Source organism: Corythoichthys intestinalis, chromosome 12, assembly GCF_030265065.1.
Source record: "Corythoichthys intestinalis isolate RoL2023-P3 chromosome 12, ASM3026506v1, whole genome shotgun sequence".
Lineage (NCBI taxonomy): Eukaryota > Metazoa > Chordata > Actinopteri > Syngnathiformes > Syngnathidae > Corythoichthys > Corythoichthys intestinalis.
Window position 1 is genome coordinate 51,051,765 of NC_080406.1, and position 24,634 is coordinate 51,076,398.

Genomic DNA, 24,634 nt, shown 5'->3' on the forward strand with positions numbered 1-24,634 from the left:
TCAGACTTAGCCATTGTTACCTGTCATGACGTATGATGGGAGTGGGCAGAACGCACGTCAGCAGCCACCCAAACTCAGCGAGAGTGTGAAGCAGTGGCCCATAGTCTGTTTTTACACTGGATCCCTGCATAGATAAGACACAAATTCACAATGCTGAAAACTACATTCAGCGCAAATCTTTACCGGTACCATTTTTAACTTTTAAAGTGTGGGTAATACATTGTAATTAAATAAAAACTGTTTCAATTTGGCTATGAACTTCAAGTGATGCAAGAACACAGTCTGGTTTTTCATCCCTTTTGTCAAGTAATAACTTGCTGTACTATTACAAAGAAGGTTCATAATAAGAAACATAATAGTTTCGACCTCAATAACAGTCCATTGCTCCACCACGATGGTGTCGTTGGCAGGAGGGGCGGTGCTCCTCTCTTCATACACAAAAAGGCCCTCTAGAGACCGCGGCACGGGTTCGCCTATAACACAAACATTTTGCTGTCATCACTTTGGCCCCGTGAGAAATCTTGACCGCAGTTTTAGAACTAATCCACAGAGTGAAAGCTCCCCCCTGTGTGAAAGCAATAGGAAGTGAGGTCTTTAAGACTACAGAGACGGCGCTAAAAATAGTCACAGCGGACAACAGGAGGCAGCAGCCACAGTCACAACAGGAAATGCCAAATTTTATGCGTGAATCCTTCTTTTATAACCATGAACAAACAACACAATGGCTTCATGTGGTGATTAGATGCGGTCCCGACCTTTCGGGGTGTCCCAGTAGACGAAGGAGTCCACCAACGACCAGCCTCTGCGGTAGTAGGCCGCCGTCAGCTCCAGCCAGTCGGCCTCCAGGGCGCTCACCACCTGCCCCTTCCTGGAGACGCGCATGGACAACGCCCCCTGGTGGTACTGGCATGCTAACGACTCCAACGGTGCACATCCCTGAGCCCAAGAGTGGAAGAAGACCAAAAGTCGCATGTCTGGGAAAAAAGAATGACAGTCAATATCTTCTATTTGATTACAATACAGTGGTACCTCTACATACGAAGTTAATCCGTTCCAGGAGCTTGTTTGTAAGTCGAAATGGTCGTATGTCGAGCAGGACCCATAGGAATACATTATAATTCCATTAATTCGTTCCACAGCCCAAAAACCTGCACTAAATCCTTAAAAAATACTGCTGGTACTATTACAAATAGCAATTACATATAGCAAAACAAATAAATAATAAATAAAAATCGGATTAATAATGTAATAATAATAATAATTCCTGTAATAGTGTAACGAAACGGGTTCTAATAAGGCGGACGTTTTTTTCTGTACCTGAAGGCACCGCGGCGCTGACGTGACAAAGAGGGAGGGGAGCGGGTGAAAGTTTACTTTCGCTTTCAATGCTTTCTTGAGAACATCGTCAATTGCGGCAGACAGCAGGCGTTTTGTGTTGAATAAGTTGTGAAAGAAATGATGAAAACGTGGCGAAGCTGGCGATTTCTCTGGAGATGTTACCACAATAAGAATTGTCAGCTTAACTTATAAAGACTGGCGAACGATGGTCGGAGGAGGACCGTGGAGATGTATTGTTGAGCCATTTCACGGATGCCCACCCTACGCTCATATTTTTCTGTCATTTGCATCTTCATTTAGAAGGTAAGCGTCAACTTTTTCCTTGTTTCACCACCTGTACCAACCTTTTCTGAAACCTGTGTTGATTTGTCACACAAGAAAATCCGCCGTGCATTCGTCTGCGGTGCTGCCATTGTCGTCGTATTTCGAGCATGTCGTCGGATGTAGAAACAAATGGCGAGTCAAATTTTACGTCGGATGTCGAAAAGGTCGTGTGTCGAAGCGATCGTATGTAGAGGTACCACTGTATTTGAGTAAAAATGGTCCCCAGAGGTCTGTGCGTGTCTCACCAGGACTGTAGGTGTTCTCCTCCAGCTCCCGCTCTCCTGGGGGGGTGCGAGGGGGAGAATGTGGGGGTGAGCGGCAGCCCCTCTTTGGACTGTGCAGTTTGCTGCCGTTGCTCAGCACGCTCACTTGCTGGAGGACCGAACCGACGAAACGAACACCCCCGCGGGCGCTGCTGTTCACCTTTTAAAGAAGGCAACAAAAACAAAACAAAAGTGATAACAAGTCTTTGCACCTTGGAACATTTGTGTCAACTATCCCTCTTGGACTATGTTGGACATAATTTATTGAGCCAGGTCACATACTGTACAGGTAGTCCCCAGGTTACGACGTACTCGACTTTCGCAATTTCGACTTTACGACGAGTCTCGTCTGCCATTTTTCTCCAGTCGTTTTTTTTTTCTTGGTCGCATAAACAGTACCTTATTGTACCACACAGTATCTTATTTTTTACTTTACTTTAATTAATATGATGTGTTCTGTCCTCACTAAATGTGAAGTTGTTCAGTTTTACAGACAGCAAACAAGGCAATTGTGCTTTTTGAATCTTTTTACTTCCTTCACTTTTGACCATTTGTACAGCTGTACCACATGTATGCACAGTTATGTTCAAAACAACACGCATTTTAACAAGAAAACATTTTACACGAAACAATTGGTGTTACAAGGTCCATCTTGTCTGTTTAACATGTAAATTTAGTAGATCAAATTAGCCTAATTTTCCAACAAAAGTCTTAAATGTTATGAATGCTAATATATTTACAATTCTCATAGCAAATTGCTTACACGTAACTCCACAAACTGTAGCTGTAAACCCTAACCCCATACAAATGCATACTAAAACATATTAGCTGAAAGAATTTACAGCCTTACGTGGGCCAAAACAGAGTGCAGCTGTCCTTTATCCATATCAGACAAGAGTCCGCTCCTCAGTCATAAGGCGACAGTCCAGTTAGACCCAATGCAGCCACCAGAGGGCAGTGTACCATCCATCATTAAACAATATACAATACTTTTGGACATTTTGTATAGTTATTTTGGGGTACTTAAATGGTTAATTCCAACTTATGCGGAAATTCGGGTTACGTCACCAGCATAGAATGGAACTCGTTCGTAACCCGAGGACTACCTGTATTTAGGGTGGCCATCTGTCCGGTTTTAGGACGGACACTCAGCCTTTTCAGTGATGTGTACGGCGTCCGACACAAAGAAAATGGGCCGCGGTCCAGTTTATGTGACGCAACTCAGCCACACGGTTGTCACAACTGGTCGTGATTGGCCAAGAGTGGCTTCAATTAAAAACATCTTATATCATTGGTTCAATAAAATGCAAACAAAGCTATCTGATGACATTTCCTCACCGAGAATTTAGAACCGTACTAGCAAACATGCCAATACGGCGGACATCTTTTAACATTGAATGGACGAAAGTGCACGTTTTCCTCGCCAAAAGCAGCCGAGACTCATTCCACGGTTTCTGCATGCTTTGTCGGTGTGACGTGGACGTGAGCAGCAGGCACAAAGCAGCCATAGAACGTCACAAGGAGAGCGTGAAACATAAAAGAATGAGGCGAGCAGCAGGTGGGTGGATATTGAAAAGATTTTTTCGAGAACCCTCCTCGCCTCTGGATAACAAAATAACTGCAGCTGAACTTTGTAAAGTTGTTCCTCTTATAAAGGGTTCACTTCTTTTGAGCAGTTCAATGCTCCCATTATTTTTTTACACACACAAAAAAAATCGTTCTTAAGAATTTTGTTTTGCCATATTAACCAAATAAATTAGAAGCTAAATCTCAGCAGAGGTCAGTAACATCACTACAAACCTAATACAGGTAGTCCCAGGGTTATAAAGGAGTTCCGTTCCTAGGGAAATGTAGTAAATCACTGTCTATACATCGCCGTGGTGGTCAGATTACAATTTCAGTCAAGAATGTTAAATGATATGAACAGTTTCTAATGTTTAAAGCCGAATGCAATGACTTTACGAACGGGTTACGAATGAGTTCCATTCCTACCCGAATTTCCGCGCGAGTCAGAATGAACTCTTTAAGTACCCCTAAAGACCCCCAAATCTCAAAATAACTATCCAAAAACATTATAATTTATTATGTCATTGTACTGTCCTCGCTAGACAGCAAGCTAAGCCCCGAAATGACTGTGAGACGTCCGTGTTGGTTGCTGACTTTATTCATCTGCTCATCACATCAACACTTGCAGAATGTAACGAAAATTAAAACAAAATTAAACCAGTTTCATATTAAATAACAACAATTGAAATTTGCAATTATAACTAACTGCTGATACAGAAATAACAATCCACAGAAATGATTAGCATCTTTCAGTTAGCGTCCTCACATCATCAGAAACAATCACATAACTTGACCACAATTGAAAACGGACAATAAACAGTACAAGAGTTATTGCATGCTTGCAGGGATCCCCCCCCCCCCCCCCACTCGGCTGCGCAACTTTGTTGTGGAAAGAAAAGAAATGCTCTCTTCCTCGTGTGTGCGCATGCCCGTGCGCTCTTCTTTGTGTGTGCAAATACATTTTTCTACGTGTGTACATGCGCTCTTACTTGCGTGCCAATAATACTGTCCGCTCTACGCTTCCTACGCCAAGATAAGAGAATGCATCACAAAAAAGTCAACATTATTAAAAAAGAAAAAAAAAACCAACAACAACAACAAACAAGACCCCGGCATTGTAAAGTCGAAATCATGTCAATCGGGTACGTCGTAACCCGGAGACTACCTGTATACAAAAAAACATAGGCCTCATTCCCTTATGCATACTGCGCACTAGGACCCCTGCTGATGGATTTTCGTGAATGTGACGGAAAACTTCAATCCACGTCGACAATCCAAGGTAGATGATTTGGAGTAAATAGTAGTACATTTCTGAACATATAGACAAACGTGATCGCTCATGGTACTCTGCTTGTCACGCTTTTTGAGGGATTGGAACGGATTAATGGAATTTCAATTCAGATCCGAATTTAAACTCAGATCGGATGAACTCATGTCTTTTAAGAATGGACTATACCAAATGGGTTTCCCCATTGTTGACTGTTGACTAGTTACAATGACAGGTAAGTACACTCACCCTGTCGATAAGCGCCCGAACAATGTCACTCGTCAGCGAATCTCCAGGTAATGGCCACTCCTCCACCCTCAGCAAAGGCACACTGTGGCACATGGATGCTGTCTGTTGACTTCACAGAAAGAAACTCAAGATTAAACCAGAAACACAAAACAAGTGATGAAAATCCATTTTTAAAAGTGGAAATAAGGCGAGAATATGCAAACAACACACAGTAAAGGCCAGCTCTGAGATTTGAACTCAAACCTCAAAATTTTAAGGCAGATGAGGAAACCACTAGGGAAATGCACTTCTTTCTGGAGGTCGCTTTTTGTTGATACTGTACCGTAAAATCTAAAGTAGACCAAATTCTTATATCTTGACTTAGTTTAATTTCCCATTAATAAATATTACCATGTTCCAAATGTTGTGTTAATGAATAAATACAGTGGTACCTCGACTTACGAACATCTCTATAAACAGAATTGTCAGGTTAAGACATGCCTTAACGGGAAAATATTGCCTCTTGTTACAAAAGAAATTTCAGGATACAGTATGGCTAGTACTCACAGCTCAGATTTTACTGAATGTAACATACTTAGAGCTTTTCTGCCATTGGCTATTGCCTAGCATTCCTGGCATCCAATTGGCTAAGAGGAACCTCTACTGTATGTGTATGTGTGTATCGCAGCGTCCTCTTCATTTTCCCCTCGTGTTCCGACAGCTTTACATAAGTGTATTCATTTTTATTCTTTACACTGTTCTTGTTTTTTTTTTACACCATGCACAACTCTGATTTTATGTTTATTGTGCAATAATCTAATTGTAACATGTATCTGTTAAATGTTTTGATGCATTTTTATGCTTTATTAAAGATTTATGTCTGAATTTTGGGGGGCTTGGAACAGAAAACGCAACTTTATTTACAAAAATTTCAGGTTACGAAACTAATTCCAGAACCAATGAATTTTGTTTGTAAAGGTACCGCTGTATTCTAAGTAGCATTTGAACATTGCATATCGAAATTTTACTGTGTTTTACATTTGCCAGCCATCATTTTTTTTTTTTTTTTTACCAATTTTGAGGAATTTAGGGCCATTTCTTTCTGTTGCAGTCCCTTATCTATTATATAAAGTCGTCCTTTACATTCATGGAAAATGACGAACATATTTTCAATTGAAGGGATAAGAAAGCTGTCTAAAATTTCAATGTAAACTTGTGCATTTATTGAAGATTTAACCACAGCCATGTCCCCAGTGCCCTTGCCTGACATGCAGCCCCATATCATCAAGGACTGAGGGAATTTTGATGTCTTCTTCAGGCAGTTATGTTTGCACAATCTCACTGGAACCGCACCAAACAAAAGTTCCAGCATCATCACCTTGTCCAATGCGGATTCTTGACTCTTGACACCTTGTCCAATGCAGATTCTTGACTCTTGACAAGGTTTTTATTTATTTCTTTTAGTGTTTCTGAATGCTAAAGAGTTGCACTTTTGAACAAATTCATTATTTTTTCAAGCTTTTTATCTGAGTTTGTTCTACATGATAAAATGTCTGAGTGATTGCTCATCAGAGACTGGGGATTCCATACTTTTTGCAAGGAGTTGTATTTGTGGCTGATTTATATCATATTGCATTAATTATTGCAAGACCATTTCTTGCCCAATTGCCTCAAACATACTGTATAAACTCTTAATTCAATACTTTATAATACATATAGAGTTTCTAGTTTAGTATAGTTGATAACTTTTTTTTAAAACCTTTCTTATTATATTGATTGGCAAGTTAGGGATTTTTAAAGTAGCTGTCCAGACCATTTAGAATTATGTAAAGTGATTTAATGTTAAAATATAATGACTGCTCTCATTGTTAATATATGCAGACGTGTGGAACCACCTCTCCCAATTGGCTGATGGATGTTGTCAAGTGGTTTTCTAACCAATAGAGACCAGCGTTTCAGTCTGAGAAACCGGGACAAGCAAGAATCAGGCCTTTCTGGCTAGCCAACATGACCTTCTGGCAGGGTTTTGCATGAAATATGCAGCTGGCTCCATCAATCATTCATGGATTTACTCGACAGTTTGCTGCTGAGTGAAATGGCATGCACCTGATTTTGTTTTTGGGTTTTCTAAGTAGAGTTTAGAGCGTCAAATTACCTCAATCTGGGTCGCGCCAGCACGGCGCGGTAAAGCAGGCTGAAAGGAAGCGAACGCGTGCGGCCTACGGACAGGATGATGGGGTGAAGAGCGGCCAGGACGTAGCCTTGTGTATAGTATGGCTGCAGTGCCTGAGGCAGCTCAGCCAGCGAAGACACGTACTGCACCGTGGGACGGCTACCTACACCAAAGAAGACAGGATTCAGCAGGTTAGTTGTTGTTAGAGATGTCCCGATCCGATATCTGGATCGGATCGGACGCCAATATGGGCAAAAAAATGCGTATCGGTATCGTATCGGCCGACACGAAAAAATTCCGATCCAGACTTCCGATCCAATTTTTTTTTTTTTAAGTCCAGTCCGGGTTTTCCAGTGCACCGACTAACATAATCCATTCCAGTTTTTGCTTCGGTTTCCCTAAAATCCGGTCCGCATTTTACGCACAACTTCAACACACACACCCAAATGACTGAGAGACTATCGGTAAAAATGTCAGCTGTGTGGGATTATTTCACTTTAAAGGACGACAAAGACAAAGAGGCAGAGTGCAACATATGCCACAATAAAGTCAAGCGTGGTGGTAAAGCTGTAAGAAGTGTTAATACAATCAAACTAATCAAGCATGTATCGAAATACCACCACAAACAATACAAGGAGTATGAGGAGTATATGAGGAGTATAAGGAGAAAACCGAAGACAGAAAGAAAGGTCATACGCAACGAACACTGGCAGAAACTTTTGCTATGCGTGACAAACTGGCACTTGACAGTCCCAAAGCCCAGGGAAGAGTCATTGCCGAAGGAATCATTCTGGATGACGAGCCATTATCTCTCGTGAGTAAAGTGGGATTTAGACGCATCGAGCAGACTTTTTTCAAAAAATATATATTCATATATTTATACTAAAACAATGTATGTATGTACTTTTTCAGCGTTATTTCGCTGTGTAAATGCATTTATAATGATAAAAATATGTAGAGTATATAAACATTGAGAAAACTTGCGTTTTTTTTCTGCCAACTCGAGGAGATTAAAATAAATGTCAAATCCACTATCCATCTGTTAGAACACACATGCAAATATAAAATATATTAATGTTTATTGAATATCCATCTTACAGTCTTGTTTAACTGGGAGAATTTGTTACAAAAGACAGGCTATAATTTGTTATCATTATGCATATATGCACTGGCGTCACCAAACGTGATCACACAAAATGTAACCACGCATCGCTCCTGAGTCCTCACAAATAAAGCATAAAATTTTGTTTTTTTCGGGCTCGTGCCTACAAATAAAACATAAAATTTAGGGTTTTTTCGGGCTGGGCAAGCAAATCAAAGGGAGTGTGTAATAGTTAATAGTTTGAGGTTGTTTGTGTGTTTTGCTTTTTTAAGACAGTTTACAATATTATTAGCATGTTTTACTGTCTGAATATGTCATTTCTGTTTGTTATTTATAATGTTTTGTGTTTATCATTTAATAAACAGGTCAGTTTCTTGTTACCAACCATTATGTGTTATTCCAACCCACCTAATTCAGCTGGCAAGTTGTTATCAAGACTATTAAAACCCTTTTCAACATGAGTCTGACAACTAAGTAAGGAGGCTAAATAACTTTAATACATGCTCAGAGAGGTCGGTATCGGCCAGTATCTGTATCGGATCGGAAGTGCAAAACAATATCGGTATCGGATCGGAAGTGCAAAAACCTGGATCGAGACATCCCTAGTTGTTTTTAGTACGGGACACCCCTTTATTTATTACTGTACCTTCAACTAATTAAGTCATGAATATATGTAGTCCCCGGTGTACCCGACTTTTTGATTTTGACTTTACGATGCGGGAATCTCGTCTACCATTTTGTCTCCAGGCGTTTCTTTTCTTTCTTTTTTTTTTATTACACGCGCACACACAAGGAAGAGCGCATTTGCTCCAATGAAGAAGGCGCGCAGCCCAGTGAGGGGAAAGATTACAGTTGCAGCCTGCGCACATTTGTTACTTGTAAAGCATCCACAGAGGTAACACTTGTATTTTTTGTACACTTTTTGTACTGTTTATTGTGCGTTTTCAACTTCACTTACATCCGGTACGGTTCCTCCATCTCTCAAAACTGCTTCCATCACACCCATTCTGAAGAAACCCAACCAATTTCAATAACCTCCGCCCCATCTCCAACCTACCTTTCATTTCCAAAATTATTGAAAAAACCGTTGCATAACAGCTCCATGACCACCTAATTACCAATGACATTTACGAGCACTTTCAATCCGGTTTCTGCCCCCTCCATAGCACCGAAACAGCCTTACTCAGAATTACAAACGACCTCCTAATAGCATCCCACTCCGGTTTATTATCAATTCTCATCCTCCTCGATCTCACTGCCGCCTTCGACACCATTTCCCACACAATCCTTCTTGACGACTCTTCTCCATTGGTATCATCCACACACCCCTTTCCTGGTTCACTTCCTACCTGTCCAACCGCACACAATTTGTCAAATTTGGCCCCCATAAATCCAATTCCCTCCCTGTCTCCGCTGGCGTGCCCCAGGGTTCTGTCCTGGGGCCGCTCCTCTTTATCATTTACATTCTCCCTCTCGGTTCCATCTTCCTCAAACACAACATTCACTTCCACTGTTACGTGGGTGACACCCAGCTCTACATCTTCTCAAAACCAACTGCCTCCCTCCCACCTTCCTCCCTCACCCTCTGCTTCGATGACATTAACTCCTGGCTCTCCTCTAACTTCCTCCTACTCAACAGCTCCAAAACAGAGGTCCTCCAAGTTGGAACCACCGCAATGCTCTCTCATGTCCCCATAAGTTCTCTATTACCAACAACCATGTACCGATCTCTCCTTCGTCTCAGGTTAAGAGTCTGGGTGTCATCCCTGACAGCACGCGCTCCTTCCGGTCACATATCAACAGCGTCACCAGATCAGCCTATTTCCATCTTCGCAACAATTCTCGTCTCCTCCCTTCTCTCACCCGCAATATCGCTTCCACCCTGATCTGTAATCTAATAACCTCCCGGCTCTATTATTGCAACTCACTGCTCTTCGGTCTCCCTAACAAGTTCCTCCAGAAACTGCAGCTCCTCCAGAACTCAGCAGCACGCCTCATCACTCGAACCCCCGCAACACACTACATCACCCCCATCCTCCATCAACTTCACTGGCTTCCCGTCAAACAAAGAATCAATTACAAGATCCTCATCATCACCTTCAAAACACTCCATGGCCTGGCCCCTCCCTAATTTAGCAATCTACTCCATTTAAAGTTCACAATCCAACCTGTCCACTTCGCTTTACCACTATTCTCCCACTCTCAGTCCCCCGTGTCCGCCTCTCCACCTTTGGTTCCAGAGCTTTTAGTTAGTGTGCCCCCCAGCTCTAGAACTCCCTACACCCTGATCTACACAGCATATCTACCCAATCACTTTTCAAATCCAGACTGAAAACACACCTGTTCACTCTTTCTTACCCTTCATAACCCCTACCTCTGTTATATTTTTACTTCTTTTTATTGTGCTTTTAATCTTTTATCCTTTTAATACCTTTTTTATCGTACTGTGATTCCATGTCTCTTGTGAAGAGTCTTTGTGTGGTTTGGAAAGCGCTCTAGAAATAAAATGTATTATTATTATTATTATTATTAACTGTGGTCAAATACTTCGGGAGAGTTTATGTGATTGTTTTTGATGATGTGCGGACGCTAAGCCTGAACGATATATCGTTTAAACATCGCCATCGCGATGTGCCCATGAGCGATAGTCCGACTTCCCACGGGCAGCAATCTGTCAATCATCATTTAACTTGTTGAACAGTTTCTTGTTGAACAGTTTCTGCAAGGAAGCGTGGCTGGAATGATTGTGTGTGTCTGGGGGGGGGGTGGGGGGTGTTCGAAACAAACGCCAGAAGTGATTATGATGAGTTTGTAATTTCTACATGTCACTCCAAGAGTCACAGCCATGTTAGGTAAGCAGAAGCATTTAATAAAGCCAAGCATTTTTCTACTACAGTATTTTATTCTTGTTTAAAAAAAATTCGGTGGGACAGTTATGTTTAAAACTGATCATAATTATTACATTTGAAGTGCTTAAAAAGCATTTATTAATATATATATATATATTAGGGCTGTCAAACGATTAAAATTTTTAATCGAGTTAATTACAGCTTAAAAATTAATTAATCGTAATTAATCGCAATTAATCGCAATTCAAACCATCTATAAAATATGCCATATTTTTCTGTAAATTATTGTTGGAATGGAAAGATAAGACAAGCTGGATATATACATTCAACATACGGTACATAAGGACTGTATTTGTTTATTATAACAATAAATCAACAAGATGGCATTAACATTATTAACATTCTGTTAAAGTGATCCATGGATAGAAAGACTTGTAGTTCTTAAAAGATGAATATTAGTACAAGTTATAGAAATGTTATATTAAAACGCCTCTTAATGTTTTCGTTTTAATAAAATTTGTAAAATTTTCAATCAAAAAATAAACTAGTAGCCCTATTCTGTCCTCAATGTGTGTGAGTACACAAATTGACAGATAGCGAACATAAGTTCCAAAAAGAAATCAGACGGTGTGGCAAAGTTGCATGGGCTTTACTGAAGTCATCTCTTTTTGACAGGAGCACGTTTCTTGTATTTTTGTAAAACTGAAAATAACAAGGCAATGTGTCAATAACTTGCATAAATCACAAAATAACATAAAATGTACACACACGTGTCCATTTGAGCAGTAGCACTAGCCAATTAGCTCACAAGCATCTAACAATGTAACTGCATTTCACCATATATGTGAACAAATTCAAATACACATCATCAATAAATATCTAATGCTCATGAATATAAACAACGGAGGAATATAACTCACAAGCGATGCATGTATTAGACACAAACAGTGTGATGGGGCTATGAGAACTGCCACTGAATACTGGATGCGGACGTTAGCTTTTCTAAATAGCACTGTCTATTAGTGTGAGTTCGCGTCGACATATAATCACGTCAGAAAAGCGCGCCGAAACCCAAATAATCAGCTGCACTGAATCGCCAGCAGAGGGCGACATTACGCCACATAACATGTGCAAGTCACACCCAAGCGCCAGCAGAGGGCGGAAAAACTCCATAAAACACAATTAACAAGTTGGCCTTTCACTGTACTGACATTTAAATCTGTCTGAGCGGGCCTAGTGCGTTAATTGCGTCAAATATTTTAACGTGATTAATTTAAAAAATTAATTAACGCCCGTTAACGCGATAATTTTGACAGCCCTAATAATATCGCAATATATCGCAACCCCCCAAAAAAATCGCAGCAATTGTTTTTTCCAATATCGTTCAGGCCTGGCGGACGCTAACTGATAAACAATCGTTTGTGTGGATTGTTATTGGTGTATCAGCAGCTAGTTTTAAACGTAAATTTGAATTGCTGTTATTGAAGATGAAATTGATTTAATTTCATTTTTATTTTAGTTTCATTCTGCAAGTGTTGATTTCATGAGCAGCTGAATAAAGTCAGCAAACCACACGGCTGTCTGACTTTGTCATTTCGGAACTTAGCTCGCTGTCTAGCTAGGACTTAGCTCCAACGCCTTGGCGAGGACAGAACAATGACGTATAATACATGTTCTTGGATAGTTATTTTGAGATTTGGGGGGTATTTAGTAGAGGTGGGAACCTTGGGGCACCTAACGATTCAATTACCATAACAATTCAGAGGCTACGATTCGATTATAAATCGATGATTGATGCACCCAGGCATCGCTTTTAATGTTTCGTACATTAGTTCCAAAACTTTTCAAAAATCCTCTCAGGCTAAACCAAACTACTATTTCAGTATCAAGTTAACAGTTCAAAACAGTCAATAAAATACCCAATCCCCATTCTGTATAAGCAGCTTTAAACCGCATTCAATTAATGTTGTGAATCGACCGTTTAAGTTCTTAAAATTGCTCCTCTTATTTCATAATTTCCCTTCTGTCTACTTTCGACATGTGAAAGTTTTAAAACTGTTTCATCATTGAAAGATAGATTCAAGTCAAGACTTTGCCAATTTAGGAGTATGTTAGATAAAAAGTTAATTAGGTTCGCTATAACAGAGCCTTCCAGAGAAGTCTACTGCTTTAAGATGGTGGCTGTTTACTAACAACGGCAAGTCTGTCATTTCGCATTTAGTTCTGTATACATGTTTTAACGCCGCCGTCGTCTGGTATTTAGCATCTTGTTCTATAGATATGTGATATCTACCATAGCATTATGTGGCCGTATGTTTGTAGCAACTAGCAACTGGGCGTTGTTTGTAGCGGCTGTCAGGTCAGGTATTATTATTTTTTTATCTTGCGGCATGAGTTGAACATGATACTTACTCTCGGTCCTTTCCTCATTGCGTCCCGAAGACCGCAACCACACTGACTGTGTTTTAGTTACACTTTACCTGGTCAGGGATTCCCCTACATTTAACAGATTGTGGCGCACCGCCACACCAAAATAAAAGCCGCCACGCCTTGCAAATGAGATGCATTTTATTTATTTATTTAAATTTTTTAAGGCTGTTTCAAACTAGCAGCAGCCGAGTGTGAAGAGTTCAGCGGAAACCTATTCATTGTGTATTGTAATGTTCGTAACTATGCGGGGCCACCTTAACTCATTTGACAATCGGCCTGGGGAGCTGTGACGCAAGGGGAACGAGTAGGAAGATTGGGAGAACGAGCGAGATAGCGAGAGATAGAGGTCGCATGTCGTGGCAGCCCGCTGGTATTTTGTTATCGTTTTTCTTTATTATTGTTACCACAATAAAGTGGGTAAGCCAATACAGACTTCTCTCCTTCTTCCCCATATCCGGGGCATTACAATAGTTTCGATCAGACTTTTCGGCGAAAGTGGGCAGTGGATGGCCGTCTTGGACAGAAAGCAAAGTTTGACTGAATTTGCGCGGAGAGGCGGGGCCCAAAATGAAGCCTTGCTCTATTTTCAGAGCACCGGTCACAGTCCAAGATTTATTAGTTCAAGCAGAGTAAAATGATACATATTCACGGTACAAGAAAGTCGTTTCCCTGTCCACCGATTGGTAAGAAAAAGTTGTGTGTACGAGTGACGTGCAGGCGCTCCCGTTAGGGAGAACATTTCACGCGGAGTGGCTATTTTTCGACACAACACCGGCGCGCCAACTTCGACAACGAGGGGCAGGTGTACTTTATCTGTGCTGTTTCGGCTGACGGATATACGCAATTATGGTTGACGAAACTTTAATAAATGCGCTTTTTTTTCAAGTTTTGCGAGCTCTGGGACACTCGAAAAATGACTCTCATACCTCTCCTTGCTAAGTTAATGGTACCTCGATGTGCGTTTGTGTGGAAATTTAGTTCACGAACATTGAAAAAAAACTATTCACCTTCTCACCGAATCTAGTAAAACTCTTTGCACGGCTATTAGAATCCCCCACCCCTTGAAATGGGTCCGTTGGCAGAAGCACTGTTATTGTTGTGGTAATGTAGTACTTATAAGGGCCAAATAAAAGGAAAAAGAAGGACTAAGACGGTGGTCTGCAACCCGTGGCTCTAGGGCCGCGTGCGGCTCTTAAGCGCTGCTCCAGAGGTTTTTTTTTTTGAAAATGGAAAAAGATGGGAGAGGGAAATATATTTTTTGTTTTAATAGGATTTCTAGGAGGACAAACATGACACAAACATTCTTTCAGTTCATTAATATTGTAATGAAGTTAAACTTGTAGTGGCATCGTACAACAGAGTATTCACGTGGTGCATCATTCTCTATAGCACAGGTGTCAAACCGATTCCAGAAAGGGCCTAGTGGATGCAGGTTTGCTTTCCAACCAATGAAGATGACACCTTTTCACCAATTAGATCTTTTACATGTGTAATCAGTTAAACTTTGTCAGGTGCTGCTTGTTTCAGCAGGAAGTTCATTGGTTAAACTCTCTGCACGTTATCGGTTGGAACAAAATCCAGCACCCACTAGGCCCTTTCTAGAATTGGTTTGACACCTGTGCTCTATAGGATCCACTGCAGGGAAAATAAACATTTAATCATGAAGGCTAATTTTGTATTTCTAGCCAACTTAGTCATTTCGATAGTAAGCTAATAAAGCTAGTATCAATGCATACAGCCAGTGTTGCTATCATTATAAGGCTTATACAAGGCTTTTAATTTTTTGCGGCTCCCAACATACTGTATCAGTTTTTTATCTTTTATTTTTTGGTCAAATATGGCTCTTTCAACATTTTGGGTTGCCAACCCCTGAGTCACTACGAGATGCAAGTCGTACTATTGCTACGAGAAAAAAAGTCGTATTATTACGTAGGGTAAAGTAGCTGTAATCAGCTACGCATTTTACGTACATGTACCGTAGCTGAGAGCTACGACATTAGCCTAGCTAATGAAATATTTCAAATATATCTTCGTTATGGTTCTTATTAAGGGAAAAAAATAATGGAGAAAAAATATTCGCCGTGGCACGACATGGTGAGGCTGTCCGACTCCGATGCAGCCCACCACCACAGCTTCAAAAAATTCTAGGGGAAACACTGCTGGTATAATTAAATAATCGGAATTTGGATGTTTGTGAATCGTTCTCGAATCTTCCACAGCCGAATCACGAATAATCTAAGAATCGGAAATTTCGCACGCCTCTAGTATTTAGTGTACCTAAAGGGTCAATTCCGATTTACGCAGAAATTTGGGTTACGTCGGCAGCGTAGGAACGGAACTTGTTCTTAACCCGGGGACTACCTGTACAGAATTCTAAGTTACTTTCAATCAGTGTATTTCAGATTGAATAAAAAAATGTCATTTTGGGAAGTTCATATACTATATCATCTCATCTTTCTAAAAAGAAAACACACTTTGCTATTTAAAAAAAAATCGCTTCTGCTTCCTTTCACTTTTGGTAACAATGCACACATTTTTATAGAAGATATTTGTGTATTTAAATTGTGCTGTACAGTGCATTTCTGAAAATATAATACACACACTCTTCTTTTCTGGAAAATGCATCATCTGCTTACCATCCTGACGATCTGGCGCTGCAGTTAAAATGCTAATGTTAGTCCTGCTTGTGCTGCGATGCCCATGCGTAACCGCATGACCACATCCCTGTGTAAACTTAGGTTTGTTTTCAGCGCGCCTTCAAATTGATGTCAACGGCAGCAACGACGAGTTGCTTAAAAAGTAGGCACGTCCCTTCAACTATTGAGGAGCCCACTACACAGCTGTGAGACAACTAGAGACCCCGGTGAACCCACAGCAGTACACGGCTCCAGTTTACTGGCATTCCTGCAGGACCAAACGCATATTTTCATTCCTATTAGAACGGATACAAAACAACACAACATTCCTTCGTTGTGACTTTTACGACAAGTCTCCATTTAGGTTAAATGTTGATCTCTAAAGTCTTAAAGGGCCATTCTGGAAAAACAGGCAACAAGGCCGTATTTAACGTGTCCCCAGAGGACCATACACACATGCACACAAACACGCACAAAGTGTTTTCAGTGGCAACACCCCCTTCCCATCCCGCTGCCACTCGCTCTGTCACCAACACACTGAGGCCTCTGTTCACAGCAACAAAAAGTGAGGGAACAAAATAAAGGTCAGGCGGAATGGCAAAGAGGGTGAAAAGCAAAAAAGATGGGAGGTGGGCAAGTGAGGGGTTTATTTAGAGGTCTGACAAGTGATGTCTTGTGAGGGATGGGAACTAGGGGGATGGGTTTATTTTGCAGCAAAACAGGAGTTACAAGATGGAGTTTACGAGTCCATTAAGGAAAGTGTGAAGATGAGGAAACATCAAGCAGTTCAGGAAAACAGAGTGACATAGTGAACGTGAACTTAGCAGTGTATAGCTAAGGTACATTGGTAACCCACAAAAATAACACAATGCTAATATTTGACTTTCTGGAATCATAATTAAAGTTTAATAGTGGTTAAATCGTAAAAGAAACAATGAGATGTTTATTTCAATTAGTCCTGTTTTTTCTTTCACATAGCTTCAGCACTGCCCTATAATAGTAGTTTAGCTAGACTTCTAGCCAGAGGTGGGCAGAGTAGCCAAAAATTTTACTCAAGTAAGAGTAGCGTTACTTGAAAAATAATACTACTCACGTAAGAGTAAAAGTAGTCATCCCAAAAAATGTACTCAAGTACAAGTAAAAAAGTATCCATCAAAAAGAGTACTCAAGTAATGAGTAACATTTTAATAGCCTGGAACTCCAGACTCACCGCTGTTCCAGCTATAGAGTCTGGGACACAGCTCCTTATTGGCCTCTTGAGTCCCAACGAAATTATCCGTGCAATCAGATTCGTTTATTTGCATGATGTATTCTTAAAAAGCAACGTCATTCTTCCGTGTCGGAAGTCGTCGATGTTCCTCTCCGTGGTAAATTCAGTTTTAAATGACCACAAACACATTGAGTCGCTAAAACCAACAGTCTGTCTCGCACTAGCCATGTTGAATAAACTTCTCCGTTCTCCGCTCTCCTCATATTGTTTACATCCTCGCGCTAGAGTTTCTTATCGCTTTACCAACGCCCGTCGCTGATTGGTCCACTCTGATGTCTGTTTGCTGTGGCTTGCTCCGCCCTGGGAATCTGATCTGCGGGACAGTCACCAGACTCTATAGCTGGAACAGCAGTGAATCTGGAGTTCCAGGCTAACATTTTGAGTAACTGCTTATTTTTGTTTGACTGTTTTTTTTTTTTTAAACAATTTTTTATTTTGTATTTTTTTCTCTCAGCACAAACTTATCTATATGAACTGTACTGATACTGTACAATCACCCATTACCTAACCACATTAAGACAGAGACATAAAAAAAAAAAAATTTAAACTAAAGAGAGAAAAAAACAGTAATGAAGCATGATTCGTCCAAATAGCATGAGTGCCCTGCCCTCTAGTGGAGAAAATAGTTCCTAGTTTGAGTAGTGAATACTGTAGTTCCTTAATAGTTACTATTGTGAAATTAAAAGGATCATATCTCCAGTTTTCCATGGTCAATCGGTGCCAAATAAAAACTGGGAAAGAGTTTTAAATCCGCGATTTTGATTCATGTAGAGTGCAGCGCTGTATGTGAAATACTTCATTTGCTGCGGTACTTTAAAGAAGCGTGATTGAACAGGCTTGCGTGATCATAGAACGGCAAGCTTGGCTCTGATTGGTGTAATGGACTCATGTAATTACTGTTGCGACGTGTCATTGGAGAAATTAGTAGCGCTACTCTTGGCAATAGCATTGCTAGCAAAAAAAAATCTAATATGTAGAATAAAGTGGAAAAATATAACGACTCTTGCGTGGCCCAAAGTAGCGGAGTAAGAGTAGTGTTTTTTTTCTTCAAAAATCTACTCAAGTAAAAGTAAAAAGTATAGCTTAGTAAAACTACTCTTAAAAGTACATTTTTCTCAAAAAGTTACTCAAATAACTGTAACGAAGTACATGTAACGTGTTACTACCCACCTCTGCTCCAAGCTAGTTTCTGATGTCATCCAGTCTACTATACTCTTCTATTACTATTTTCCTTTGTTTTTTAATAACTCCATAAATGTGTCTGAGAACAAACAGTTAAAGCAAATCAAAGTGAAAAAGCAACAGTAAAGGTTAGCAGACATGCTAATAATTTAGTACCTTTTCAATTGGCCCCCATCTTTGAGGAAATGTCTTTAAAAAAACACACACACACACACACAAGGAATGAACACCTCAAATCCTCCATAACAAAAATATTCACCCACAAAAAAAACAATTGCTTACTAAAGTAACACTGTCGAAAACGACACAGTGATGCCTGGACTTGAAGAACCCCTTGGAATTTCAGCCCGTATGAACTCAATTGGTAAATAATTTTAAATGAAACTTTTCAGCCCATCGGAGAAGGGGTTCCCTGATTAGCAATCAAAATGTAAGGCTCGGAGAAGAATTTTAATGTTTTGCTCTAATTTTTATACTTTTTTTGTTTTTAACCAGATTTTATATACAGTGGTACCTCTACATACATATTTAATTCGTTCCAGGACCTGCGTTGTAATTGGAGATGGTTGTATGCCGAGCGGGATTTTCCCATTAGAATACATTATAATTTGATTAATAAGTCTTTTATAAATACTGCAGGTACAATTACAAATAGCAATTATACATAGCAAAACAAATATAAATTATACATACAAATCCGAATAATAATAACTAGGGCTGTCAAAATTATCACGTTAACGCGCGGTAATAAATTTTTTTGATTAATCACGTTAAAATATTTGACGCAATTAACGCACATGTCCCGCTCAGAAAGTATTCTGCCTTTTGGTAAGTTTTACAGCAAGGCTTTTGTGCTGTCCAACAGCGAACTCTTGTGGTCGCTTTGCGACATGGTTTATTGTATTCAGTCCAGTTCAATATGGCTGCACGACGTCTCGGGCTGATAATGTTGTGCTTATATGATCCTTGGACAAGATTTGTCCGTAAGTATGGTTGTTGTAAAGAATGTACATATTATGTTAGTAAGCGAAATGTTATATTTTTTGTATGAGACGCTTTTTGTTTATGTTTAGTGAACCTGTATAGCGTGCTAAGCTATCGTTGTTGCTAATGCAATGCTTGTGTACTTTTTTTTTTGTAGTTTTACGACGGTCTAAAGAAGACAATGGTTTGAGGCCATTTTATTAATAAATCAGATGAAAAAGGAAGAAGTCTAATTATTAAGGCGTCGTTCACTAGCTGTCTAGCTTTGGAAAAAGTAGACGCTTCGGAGTGAGGACAGCATAGACAGATTTAAATGACAGTAGAGTGAAATGCCCACTACAGTCCTTATGTACCGTATGTTGAATGTATATATCCATCTTGTGTCTTATCTTTCCATTCCAACAATTTATTTTACAGAGTATATATATATAATTTACAGAAAAATATGGCATATTTTATAGATGGTTTGAATTACGATTAATTACGATTAATTAATTTTTAAGCTGTAATTAACTCGATTAAAAATTTTAATCGTTTGACAGCCCTAATAATAACATAATAATAATGTAACAAATTGGGTTCTAATGTGGCGGTTGTGTTTTGCATGCTGTTCCTAAATGCACCATGTGACAGATGAGAGATTAAGAGAGGTGAGTTCTTACTTTTACTTTTCATGTTCTATTGTTGTTGGCATCGGGTACAGCGGACAGTAGCCACATTGTGTTGCACAAGTTATGAAATAAATTATTAAAAACCTGACGAAGCTGTTGACTTCCTTGCCGATGTTACAATATTAAGAATTGTCACCTTAACTTACGTATAAAGACTGGTGAACGGATGTCGGATGAGGGCTGTCGAGATCGTAGACATATTCCATCATTTCCATCCTAATTTCAATGGTAAGCGTCACATTTTTCCCTTTTTTTTTTCACCACCTGCACTAACCTTCTTGGGACCCATGTTGATTTCTCTCATGAGAAAATCCCCCGTGCTGCTGGCTTGGGGGATCTCAATTGCTCCAACACCCCAAATTTCAAAATTGTTGTTGCGTTGTACAGTGAGTGAAACAAGCGCAGACAAGCTGTCCGATTAAGATTTGGTTTGGAAGCAGTACGACAATGTGAAGAGAAATGCGATCAGCTATATCTTGATTTATTTGTAGACAATTATAAAAACCCATCCATACAAAATTATATTTTAAAAGTATCGCTGAACCATGCCACCAACTTGCTGCAAGTTGGCACTTGCAAGGGATTGTTTTGACATCTATAGGTAGGGGGTGTAGGTTTGCATAAGGACAGTAGGGACATAACGCTCCCAAATTTTGAGGATGCTCATATTGTCCCCACCAACTTGTAAGCAACCTTATTTGCATTCTATAATGAGTTCAGTTAAATAAGTAATTAAATTGTCTTTCCATATATTATAAGGATAGAATTGACCCTACCATTATTTAGTAAATTATTTTCATTATGTTTAGACTTTACCCCTTTTCACTTGCTGAATGTGCCGGTCCATTATTTCCCCCTCAAACGCATGTTTGATTGGCTGATGACTTGACCCCCCCCCCCCCAACACCACACACAAACACACACACACACACACACACACACACACACACACACACACACACACACACACACACACACACACACACACACACACACACACACACACACACACACACACACACACACACACACACACACACACACACACACACACACACAGAGCCCTAACAGAATTACACGTCGATGACATGTCGCCTCGTCCGCCCCCTTCGTAGAGGAGGGATATTAGAAGTCTTTTTTTTGGCCAGCAGCAGCCACTGTAAGTAATGTAAAAAGACGTCAATGTTGTGGAGGTAGGGGAAACACCACTAATGTTGCTACTGAAAGTCCAACCTGCATCCGAGTGAGCATAACATTAAACTGTGTGAACTTCCTAACCTGCAAAACTCGAGTAGGAAGCTGGTTAGAAAGACGTGTCCTCCTAAACTGTGAGAAAGGTAGTGAACTCTGCTGGAAACTGCAGAACCAGAAAAACGTGAGCATGAAGCTGCTTCACAGGAAAGTGTTGACAGTAAAATAAAAAAACAAAAAACATATGCTTCTGCTTTTCTCTTTTGTAAACAGCCAAGTTTAGAAGGAATGAAGGCTCGTGCATGTTTTGACTTTACACTTTTGAAACCAAATACTTAGCTATTTAGTGCATTTATTTGTTAATTAAAATGTATTTATTCATTTTCTACATTATTTAACAAAAAATATTTTTATTTTCAGCCTATGCAGACATTTGTTTCAGATAATCATACATTAATCATAATCAAAGTAAAAACATTAAATTAATGCTGATTTAGATTTTTTTCCATAATTACTCAACCCACTGATGCACTTTAGAGATGAAATAAGGGAGAAGAAGATGATAGAGACAACTTCTAAAGCAATGTATTACTCTAGTGGTGAAAAGCAATGTAGGCTAACATGTAGTTCCATGTATAAGGTAAGTAGTATAACCCCCCGCCCCCTCAAAACACAAAAAACAACCAGCGTAAGTTTCCTTTATATGACACAAGGGGGATCCCCCGCTTTTGAAAATTGACTTCCCCCCGTGAAAATAACAATTTTAACTGAGTGCTCTTAAGACAAATATTATTTTTTTGCATTCGTTATGTTTATATCTTCCGGTTCTACAAAAGGATGTCTGGCCAAATTTGTTTACTCTCCCAACTCCAATGATCTCCATGCCAGACACACTCACCAGACATGGACAGCGGCTCCAAAAACTTTGATTAGCGATGGTGGGCATTGATACAAGAGCGCGCTGGCCTTCGAATCACCTCCAGATTAATAAATCAAAATCCTGCATTTAATCGGAAATAATCCGGCGAGGCCCGTTAGATGAGCAGATTAGACGGAGATTATAGAAAACCTGCACTCATCCAGGGGAAAATGATGACTGACACATAAATGTCCTTTTTCATAAATGGGACAGGGAACAATCTATATAGAATTCCTGTCTTTATAATCATTGAAAACTGGTCGTATATAAGAGGGTTAGATTCATGACAGCATTACATATCACCAAAGGTTAGTGAGTGTTTGTAGAATGTGAGTAAGGGCTGACATCTGGTTCCAACCTGTAGCAGTCAAATGCTGGGCACCTTGGAGTACATTTTGATGTTCTTTGGAGCAGAATTTTTCAGGTTGGTGAGACTGATTAACAAAGTCTCTGCTTTCTGGCGAACATTTCAAGAATGGCCTCATCCACTGTGCAGCTGTGCTGGAGCTGACAAATTTTGGCATGACCAACTACTACAGAATCTTCAGGTCACAATTCTCCACTATGGGAGAGTAAATACCTAATTTAAAGAATGAAAGTGCAATCGCTGGACTAGGGATGTCCCGATCCGATCGTGCCATTTTTCAGAGGATCGGAATCAGATGAAAAGGATCAGGTTTTTAATTTAAAGAAAATATTTAGGTTTTTCTCCTTCATGCTCATACAGCCCCAAAGCTTCTCACCCTCCCTCCTGCTAAGCAGTTTGGTCAAATTGTCCAGCTTGCGTTTGGTACTTAAAGTTAACGATGACTGACTGGTTTGTAGCTTTGATCTTGCCAGAGAAGCTTGGTAGCTCTACGATCAAAGGCACAAATGTGTCAATCATCATTTAGCTGGTGACACAATAGGGGTATTGTGCTGTGGCAACTCATTGTGTAAGTGAGAGACTGCTGTTTCAGCAGTGTGAGTGGATTTGTGTGGACACACTCAATGAAGCATTTAATAAAGACAAGCATTTCTCTATGTCATTCTTGTTTGAAAATAATTCACATTATGAAAATGGCACGGCCAGATAGTAACACGTTTGGAACTTTTGTTAAAAAAAAAAAAAAAAAAAAATCAGTATCAGATCAGGACTCGGCAGATTCTTAAAATCAGGTGACTTCGTCTCTGCTGCAAAAATATGCGATCGGGACATCCCTACTCTGGACATATATCCCATGTTTGCCAAGCCGTTTTCTTTTCTGTTATGCTTCTTATGGAGCCACTCCTTGATTTTCCTGGCTGTGTGCTTCGGGTCATTGAAGATCCAGATCCAGACACGGCCCATCTTCCAAAGCTCTCAATGAAGGAAGGAGGTTGTTCCTCAAAATCTCCCAATACAGGGCCCCAGTCATTCTCTCTTAAATACAGTGCACTCGTCCTGTCCCATGCGCAGAAAAACACCCCTAAAGCAGGATGCTACCACCACCATGCTTCACAGTCGGGATGGTGTTCTTGAGATAGATGACAAGTACTTCCTCCAAACACGGTTAGTGGAATTATGACCAAAAAGTTCTATTTTTCTCTCATCTGACCACAAAACTTGCTCCCGTGACTCCTCTACATCATCCAAATGGTCACAGGCAAGCTTGAGACGGGCCTTGTCATGTGCTGGTTTAAGCAGGGGAACCGTCCGTGCCATGTATGATTTCTAACCATGATGTCTAGTGTATTGCCAACAGTAACCTTGGTCATTGACCAACTCCTGTCGTTTAGTTCCAGGTTAATTGCTCCCCTTTCTTAGGATCATTGAGACCCCACGAGGTGATATCTTACGTGGTGCTTCACTCAGATTGAGATTGACTGTCATGTTTAGCTCCTTCCATTTTCTAATGATTGCCCCAACAGTGGACTTTATTTCACCAAGCTGCTTGGCAATTGCTCCGTAGCCCTTTCCAGCCATGTGGAGCTGTACAATTTTGTCTATGGTGTCTTTGGACAGCTCTTTGGTCTTGACCACGTTACAAGTTTGAGTCTTACTGATTGTATGGGGAGGACAGTTGTCTTTATGCAGCTATCGACCTCAAACAGGTGGATCTGATTCAGGATTTTGGAGGTGGAATTTTAATACGCGAACTAAGAGGTCTTTCAGGGTCAGAATTCTAGCTGATAGACAGGTGTTCAGATACTTACTTGCAGCTTTATTACACAAATAAATTGTTGAAAAAAGCATGCATTGTGATTTCTGGATTTTTCTTT

At 40.1% G+C, this 24,634-nt stretch overlaps 1 protein-coding gene across 1 annotated transcript in view; it reads right to left on the minus strand.

Annotated features, from left to right (window-relative positions):
* Positions 1 to 24,634, minus strand: part of rftn2 (raftlin family member 2) — a 41,264-nt gene that overhangs the window by 10,774 nt on the left and 5,856 nt on the right. Inside the window, exons 2-7 of the mRNA XM_057852918.1 lie at positions 7,142 to 7,322; positions 5,008 to 5,116; positions 1,908 to 2,085; positions 756 to 974; positions 367 to 473; positions 21 to 124 (exon numbers count right to left, since the gene is read on the minus strand). Coding sequence (XP_057708901.1) covers positions 21 to 124; positions 367 to 473; positions 756 to 974; positions 1,908 to 2,085; positions 5,008 to 5,116; positions 7,142 to 7,322 — 898 coding nt within the window. The remainder of the gene's footprint in view (positions 1 to 20; positions 125 to 366; positions 474 to 755; positions 975 to 1,907; positions 2,086 to 5,007; positions 5,117 to 7,141; positions 7,323 to 24,634) is intronic.